Source organism: Gastrolobium bilobum, unplaced genomic scaffold (genome assembly GCF_033153095.1).
Source record: "Gastrolobium bilobum isolate Gb01-03AN ecotype WA unplaced genomic scaffold, APGP_CSIRO_Gbil_v1 utg32822, whole genome shotgun sequence".
Classification (NCBI taxonomy): Eukaryota; Viridiplantae; Streptophyta; class Magnoliopsida; order Fabales; family Fabaceae; genus Gastrolobium; species Gastrolobium bilobum.
In genome coordinates, this window is record NW_026895653.1 from 72080 (window position 1) to 81625 (window position 9546).

At 29.7% G+C, this 9546-nt stretch overlaps 1 protein-coding gene across 1 annotated transcript; it reads right to left on the bottom strand.

The window, feature by feature from the left end:
* Nucleotides 1-2753: 2753 nt before the first annotated feature.
* On the bottom strand, nucleotides 2754-5971 carry LOC133286879 (uncharacterized). The gene is given in 9 exon segments (XM_061484381.1): nucleotides 2754-2993; nucleotides 2995-3052; nucleotides 3288-3344; nucleotides 3624-3699; nucleotides 3820-3888; nucleotides 4193-4271; nucleotides 4595-4732; nucleotides 4823-5012; nucleotides 5629-5971. Coding segments are annotated over 8 exon segments (699 nt in total). The 5' UTR covers nucleotides 5006-5012; nucleotides 5629-5971; the 3' UTR covers nucleotides 2754-2954.
* Nucleotides 5972-9546: the final 3575 nt, after the last annotated feature.

Sequence of the window (9546 nt, forward strand, 5' to 3'; positions counted from 1 at the left end):
TTATTATGGACCCAGCATAATCAGCATAAGTATATACTTCTAATGGAAGATTTCCCCCTCTCCAGAATAGTAGTCCTTTGCCTAGAGTGGCCTTAAGGTACTGGAGAATTCTGTCTATTGCGTGCATATGTTTCTCCCTTAGGTTGTGCATGAACTGATTGACGATGCTAACTACATAAGCTAGGTTAGGTCTAGTATGAGCAAGATATATCAATCTTTCCACTAGTTGTTGGTATTGTTCTTTGTCAATTAGAGGACTCTCCTCTTCAATCCCTAGTTTGTGATTTTTCTCAATTGGGGTATTAGAAGGGTTGCACCCAAACTTACCCGCTTCTGTAACAAGGTCAAGGATATATTTTCTCTGACAGATAAAGATACCTTCTCATGAATGAGCTATCTTAAATGCAAGGAAATATCTCAGTCTCCAAGATCTTTGACTTCAAATTCACCAATTAAATTTTCTTGCAGAACATGTTTCTCAACTATATCATCCCCTATGACAATAATATCATCAACATGAACTAGGAGAATAGTGATCTTACATCCTTAGGAGTGTTTAAAGAAGAGTGTGTGATCTCCTAAACTCTACTTGTATCCCAATAATACCATAATCTTGGAAAATCTCCCAAACCAAGCACGTGGAAATTACTTTAAGCCATACAGAGCATTCTTCAACTTGCATACTTTGAAATTTGAGAGTTGCAGAAGCAGTTGTTTTGATGATTTCTGGCACCTGGATTTTGCGATTCGTAAGTGTAAACTAAGAAAGTTTGTAGCTTTGAAGGTTCTTCTGGATTTGGCTGTGGGATTTGGTTATCAGTTTTAAGAGTAAGTGCAGAAGCTATGGATGCATTCATTGCTGTTTATGGTATTTAACAATGGAATTGCATAGGAATAAGATGAATTTGATGTATGCTTAGCTACGATGCTGAATGTAGGAGTTGGGAGCACGCAAATCCCCAAACCGCATAGTTTCTTCACCAAAAATAACTTCTCCTGTCATTTCACCAATTCGAACTAAACAACGAGCTAATGAATCTTTTTTTTTTATAATTTTTATTTTTTTTATTCTATTTTATTTATTTTTATCTTTAACTTGTTATAATTAATTATTTGTGGTCCCTATTAGTAATAATAAAAAATAAATAAATCATTTCTATATTAATAACCAATAAAGTAATTTCGTTATGCACAACAACCGGATTTTCGACGAGACAAAATAGCAGCACTCAAAGACGTAAAACAGTCACGTGGAAACTGTTTCAAAAAAGTCCGCATTCCTCCCTTTTTTTTGGACAAAATAGAGAAAGGAGTGTCTAAAGTGTTTTATGAGTTTCTTATGGTATATGTTTTTTTATTTATATTTTACTTATCCAAATAAGGATGACTGGATGAGTAAAAGAAAAGAAAGTAAATTACTTTTGTACTTAACAAATATTACCGACTTAATTTAATTTTTTTTAAAGAAAAATCGACTCGTAATTTTTTTTAAATTTAAAATATATTCATATTAACTCTTTTCAGAGATTAATGTGAATTTTCTTTAAATTTCAGAAAAAATCACAATTTCAATTAACTAAATCTATTTTGAATTTTAAAGATATAACAGTTCGATTTTTATTTCTACTTTATTCATAAAAAGAAGAGCATATATCTGTTTTGTTATTTAAAGATTTATTTAAATCACTTTTTTTTTCGCACAAGATTCAAATCACCTTAATTCATAAAAGTAAGTAACATTAATTTTAATTTTTAATATAATAAAAGTGATATTGTAAATTATTTTTTATCCATAAATTACGAGATTAAAGAAATAAATTAATCTTATTATTAACAAAAGATTAAACTGAAGTCAAATTTTTAATTTTTTATGGCTGAAATATTAAAGTATGAGATATTATGTCTATCTTTTTTTTATGCTTATCGTACCAAAGTATGAGATATTATGTCTATTTTTTTGCATGCTTACCCTACCAATCAATCTCCAACACCATTAAAATAGAATCTCAAAAGAAGAGAGAGAAATGATAAAAATTATAGAATCTCATGAGGAGAGTGAAATGGTAAAGATTACTTAGATTTTAATCTAACATAAGTAGAGTAAGCATAAAAAATATAAGTAGAATAACTTATTCTAAATATTAAACGGATGTCAAATTTATCGTATGAATAAACAATAATCGATAGTTTAAGTGATGAAGTTTGATACCTTAGTCACGGATTTTTAATTGGAGTTCTGAAAACAAAGAAATTGATGATGGGAGAGTCAATCTCAATATGGATCCGACATTCTCAAATCGGATTAGATTGGTTTGGATTAAAAATAAAAAAATAAAAAATATAGAAAAGGCTTGTAGTGACATCTTCCCTCACTATTTTAGTTTGTTTAAAAAATTGTAAAACCAGAGATAACGGCATGTGATTCAAAATTTGAGTGACCTGCCACCTCATGTAAGGCACCTTATTTTGTCAACTTAATTTTTGGGCAACTCTTATTAGTGTTGTTTTGGTAGATGACGTGTGAAAATCAGAGTTTTGTGTACATCAATATTGTTAAAATTGGATCAAATAATGAACCAATAGGATTTCTAATTTAGATTCAACCAATCCAATTAATTAACTAGTTGACTCGGATGGTGTCATAAAAATTATTCACATGTATACATTGTATAGCATTGAATCAAGGCTGAGAAAAACAAGTAGATAACTTAAAATCAGTTAACACTACGAAGGAGAAAACTATATATTGATCATGAAAATGAACGGCAATTTCATTTGTGTATGGAATCCAACATATTACAATAATTAACATGCATACTTTGATGCTATCTACGCGAGCAAACATAGGTGAAATTGCTTACTGGGAAAACGAAGCCAATTTATCTGAGCATGGAAATAAAAGCAACTATCATCACAATTTAAAAGCAAATCATGATACATAGCATTTCTATCTTTCACAGTCTGCCTCTAAAATTTCCTTTTTGAAGATTTGGGATCTTTAGAAGTTGAACCAATTCCAGAAATACTTCCAGTCTTCGTGATGCTTGATGAACTGCAGGACAAGGAGCAACAGCATGAGAATTATTGAGGAAAACAAAGAGCAAGAAGGGAAAAGAGAAAGATATTTTTCTTTTTTTTTTGGAAGCAATAACTAACAGTTAGGATCCTGTATTTACAAACACTGCAAATAGGGTTAAATATAATACAAACTTGTGAACCCAAAATCCAAAGCTTAGTAGTGATAAAAGTGAATAAAATAGTTTCTACGAAAGTGGTGTTATATGTACCTACTACTCCTCTGGATAGAATTTTTCTTCATTGCTGCAAGATTTTTGACCTCATGACTGAAAGAAATTCACAAAAAAAATTAAATTGAAGTCAATATACAGTTGAGTATATAACCTTCAATATGCATGATCATAACACAGAATTATACCAGAATGTTTCCAATCTAAGAACAAGATGAAGTAAGAAAACTTAAGGATAAGAGTAGTTTCCTATTGATCAAATCAAAAAGCTGGCCTCCCCTCCTAGGGGAAGGTTGCTCAATTTCTTAACTAGATTGAAGTCTTGGTAGGACTTGAGATCCTTGGAAGCATCAAATGATCAGAAAAGAAAGTTACCACTTTAGAAATTCTATCTTTGCCTTCTTCATTATGTTGCTCTTCACATTTGATACATTGTATCCAGGTCCATTATCTACAACAGATTCACAATTATCAAGTAACAAATAAAAGCTACTAACTTGATCCAATTTAAAACGTACATAACTAAAGTGCAGTAGTGAGTGAACTAAACATAAGGAAATCAGAGAGTTACCTCCCCAAAATCTTCTTTTACTTGAAGGTGGAACTTTGGAGCATATCCTTACTTGCCTACTCTGTTTTCCTACAGAGTTCAAATACTTGGTAACTATTTTAAACTAAGCAGGTGGAAAGAAATGCTACATTGCTATTTGGTGTCAACTATAAGGCTCATCAAATCAAATCAGCAATTAATAGTTACATCATTTTTTTGGATAAAACAAGCATGTTTATTAGGACAAAATAAATACAAAGAAGGTAAAAGAAAAGACATTCGCCTCAAACAAAGAATCAAAAGCAAGAAAATCTGAAATAAGCTCCCCCTACTAAAACACCAAAAAAAAAACAATAATAATAATAATAAAAAGAAAAAGAGGCCAGGGGCATACTTGCATCTTCTTTCTGGTAGAGTTTCTTGATTCGGTCAAGTGCTTCGTTCTCAGCCTGATCCATTTCCTTTACTTTTGCCTGGATAGAATTAGAAGAGGATGTGAGGAAAAACCATGTGACTAATCAGTCCATACAATATAGTTATAATATGTTCAGTAATCATCACTTAATTAGAGCTAATCAACAGCTAATACTATTCATTATACATGTACTTAATTCTAACAGCCTGTAAGGATGTTACCTAGTTAGCACTACTGACAATTGATGTTTTTTTTGGGGAAAAAGAAAGAAAGAGAGATTAAATATAATACTTCCCTTTCATCTAAAATATAACTGAGTCTAAAAGAAAGAACAAAAATGAAAACAACAAACGAATAAAAAAAAAAAAAAAACAGAACTACCTCATACAACTGCATCCATTTAAATGACACTCTTTTTTCTCTCATCCTCCGAATAACTTCATTAGTGCAATTTGTGCCAAACTGCTTTTCAAAGAACTTTTTCCACAATTTGTCAGTCACAGGACTCAGATCACTTCCCTGCAAAAGCACATCAAGCAAATTAGGTAACCATTTTAGTCTTGTTCTAACTTCATTCATAGTTAACAAAAGCAACAAAGTCCATCTTACTTCACTGGCCTTCTCCACATGCATCAACTGGTCAAGTGTGCAATGGGGCAAGATTCGCTCAAGCAGATGATCATCAACAGAACCAACATTTCCAAGGTACCTTATATTATCAATCACTTTCTGAACACAAAGGTCAACCAAGGATGGCGCCTTGCCCGCAGACACTTGATCTCTTCTCATCATAGTAATACTGAGAACCAAAATAACAACAAAACAACAAAATTTCATTAAAAAAGAAAAATAACCATGAAAAGTAACTAAAAGAAGCTGATATATAATTCTTCTAATTTCTGTTTCACAGTAAGCTGAGCATGAGATAGTTAAGACCATAATTAATACTAAAATACCATCTCTTTCTTTTTGGAACATGAATAAGTAAATAAAATCACCAAAAAAAATAAAATAAAAAATAAAAAAACACCCCAAACCAACGATCGACACACAGGTAGCAAACACCGTTGATTTGGTTCCATCTATTCAAAAACAAGAAAGAAATTTGAACTTGATTACACTAACCTTTTACATTTATTAATTCATAACACTAAAAACAGCAGAACAAAAACGTTCCTTGTTCAGATTTTGGCTATTTATCAAGAAAAAAAAATAAAAAAAATAAGAACTTCCTACTAACCCCAAATCCCCGTTTAAAATCTATCAAAAGGGTAATTTCCAAAATTAAAAAAGTTTCGATTTCCAATAAAAAAATCAAATAAAAACAATCAAATATCATTCAGATCATCAGAACAGGAGATCAATTAATTCAAAACAGATGCATGTCGGGACCGAGAGTTCTTGGCTGTGCTTACAGATTTGATCGAAACGAAGGTGGATCCGAAACAAGGGACAAGAATGTCGGTGAATCGAAGGGAAGCTGAGCCACGAACGAAACGGAGACAACGAGAAAGAGAGAGTTTGTGCCCTACGGTTGCAAGAGGAGGACGCCACAGGCGCGTGAGTTCACGCGCTTTTCCTTTGGGACTAGGATATGCTAACATGCGCCGTAAGGGACTGTTGTACCAACGTGGAAAGGTCTAGAATTCGTTGCACCGATAAATATATGTGTGCTGCCGCGTTTTTTAACTACGCTGCTACTTCTTTTTTTCTCCTCTCTTTTTCTTTTTAGAAATCACCAACAAAAATTAAAGAAATATACGTGCAATGTGTTGAATAATGAGAGAGAAGAGAAGAACATTTGAAATAATAAGTTGTGTGTATTGATATGAAGAAGCATTTACAATATATAGGCACTCTAATGGGCTAAGCCCAAACCTAATATAAAAGAAATAAGGAAACCCTAATTACATAATAAATAAGGAAATCCTAATTATACAATATATTTCTAACACAATGATTTCATACAAATTTTTTAAGGGAAAAATATTTCTGCAATTAATGCAGATAAGTTATATGCATTTATTCGCAAAACGACGTCGTTTTGATATTGAAATCTTAAAAGATTATAAACATAAAGACTATTATAACTCTGAAATAAATTAAAATTACAAAAATACCATGAATTCTGTCCCAAAACGACGTCGTATTGGGCTTACTGCATATAACTTATCTGCAATAACTGCAGAAAAAGCGAACTCATTTTTTAATCAATTTATTATTTGATTTTTAGGGAAGTGTAATGGATTAGAATTTAAAAAAACTTTTTTGAGATAAAAAATCTTATAGATTTTAAAAGATTATTTAGAATTTGAGGGACTTTAAAGACTTTTTTAAAAGACTTTTCTTACAATCAAGATTTCATAAGATTGCATTTGAAAGGATTTTAATAGAATTTATAAGATTTGAAAGGACAATATGAATTTATAAGATTTGAAAGGACAATATGAATTTATAAGATTTTAAAAAATCATATGAATTTTTAACAAACATTCAAAATTACAAGAGTTAATGAAAAAAAAAGGAAGGTTATACTTACAACCTATTTTTGTTTACAACTTTTTCCAACCATATCTTAACCATTAATTTCTGTCAATCAACAGTTATCATTCATTGTAAATTAAATATTAATTAATGAGTTTGATTTGCAAAAGTAATAACCGTTGATTGACGAAAATCAATGGTTAAGATATGGTTGTAAAAAATTATAAACAAAAATAGGTTGTAAGTATAATTTTTTCCATAAAAAAATAACAAAGAAATGCAATGAAATTAATAAAAAAATAAAATATAATATAATTTTCTCAATCAGTAAAACATAATATAATTTTTAACAAACATTCAAATTACTAAGCAATAGCTTTTCACATATCTAAAATTATACTAGTCCTCCATGCATTAGCATTTTGTTGTTCTTGCTCTTGAGTTTGACCAATGGGTTAAAAATTATCTTCTTCATTGGGTATTAAAGCTATGTATATATGATTACAAGACCAAATTTTTTGTAATTATTAAAATAATTCTAAATTTGTATATAAAACCTAAAGTTCATGACAAAATTTCGTTTGAAATTTTTTGCAATTGATTTTGAAAACTTTGGGGTTTTTATTCTACGTGATAAGAGTTTTCTAACCATGTATCATATGCATATTTTCATTAAAATTCTAAGAAAATTTCGAATCTAAATTTTTGGATTTTATTTTTAGAAAATTTCTCAAATTTTTTTCAATCGATACATTGAAACCTTAAATTGCTTTAGGACTTTTGAAAAACAAGTTTTTAGTTATCTATTGACACAAAACATATTTGAAATTGTTTCATATAGTGAAAAATTTTCATTCATGAATGTATTTTGAGGAAGGATATTGTAACACCCAAGTTGTGTTACTACTATAATACTACCAATCAATCTCACCGTTAGATCGATTATGTTAATCCAACGATTATATTTATTTCCATATTTGTATGATCATGATTTTCTAAATTTAATACTTTATATTTATTTCCACCTTTGTATGGTTATGATTTCCCATATTTAATGCTTTCACTTTAAATATGGGAAATCATAACCATACAAAGGTGGAAATAAATATAATCGTTGGATCAACATAATCGATCTAATGGTGAGATAGATTGGTAGTAACATGGTAGTAACATAACTTGGTTGTTACAATATCTTCCTCATGTATTATTACAAAATATAGGATTCATATTATGAAAGTTTCAATCTTTCTTTAAATTGATATTGTTTCATTGATGTAAAACGAAAATTTTATTTTCCTATTATTTTATGTTGTTTTTAATACAAAAATCACACACTTTTGTACCAAGAAAAACCGCGACCCATAGCTTGAAAATTCACTTTTTAAACTTTCAAAATTTCTCAAAAATGGCTAAAAAATATGTTGTTTTTGAGATAGATTATATTAAAATCTCGTTGATTTGTTGTTTCTAGGTTGTTTTATGATGGAAATCACTCAAAAATTTGCTATTTTTGAGTTTTGACGAAACTCCCATAGCGGAACCTGATTTCGAGCAGGTCAATCTGTCAAAGGAAGAAAAAACACTGTATTAGAGAAATCTCAAGAAATCCTAGGGGTTAGGATGAGATTGTGAAAGAGACATCCTATTTATATTTCTTACTAAAAAGTCTCATGAAATCCACACCAATAGAAAATTCATTAAAATCGTTAGATTTTTGAATACCACAAGATTATTTTTCCATTTTTAAAATCTTGATTGAATACCAACGGATTTGGACGGATTCTAAAATAATCATTTAAAATCCTAATCGAATACCATGCGACTTTTTTTCAATCCTTTAAAATCCTAATTGAGTACCAACAGATTTTTTTGTCCAAAAATAATCCATTAAAAATCGTTTGAAATCTCAATCCAATACATCCGCGTAATATAATAACATTGTAGAGCCATACACGTTATTTTTTATATTCCACTGGGCTTTTTTTTACTTTATTTATTTATTTCTCTTTCCTCAATTTATTTTTATTTAGGTTCATTGATCCCAAGCCCAACTAAATTGAGTAGAAGATGATATTGATGTAACGGATTTTACAAGGAAATGGTGTAGAAGAAAGAATACATGGTAGAGTTTGAAGCACGCACTTTCACTGCATATAAATCAATTTTATATAGTATACAGTCTCAAGAAGATAATACTTGTTTATTATTATTTCTGCTTATATATATGGCATCGGTATATGCTAACGTATAATAAAGGATGAAGATATAAAGGTACAAGAAGAAATTTATATAAACCTATATGAAAAGATCGCATGAAAAGATTATATAATTCATAAAATACAAAAAAAAATTGCCAAAGTTCTGTGTTTTTCATTTTTAAAAAGTATTGAAATGAATTTGTAATTTAAAGACACTCATTTTATAAAATCCTTTTACTTTTTTTATAATACATTCTAACAAAGACACATAATTGGAGCAATTTGTCACCAATTAAAAGGAATTACCATGTGCATATTTATATTATCGTACACATAACGTTATAAAATTTATCGTGGATCATCATTACAGTATAAACGACAAAGGAGCATCACTCACATTTTACCTACTCGTACTATTTCTATCGTTTTATCAAAAAGAAACTTGATAAGAATTCTCTTGACAATATTAACATGCTTATTTTACTCAAAAATTGATTATATAAACACACAAATTTATGATTCATCTGTCATTGTTTGACGCGCCAAATCATACCGCATATTCCAAGGAATAATTTATCTAAACAATAAACTAATATAGAAAGAAGACTAACATGATTTTCACAAATTGCGGACGAAAGAGAGATTACAAAG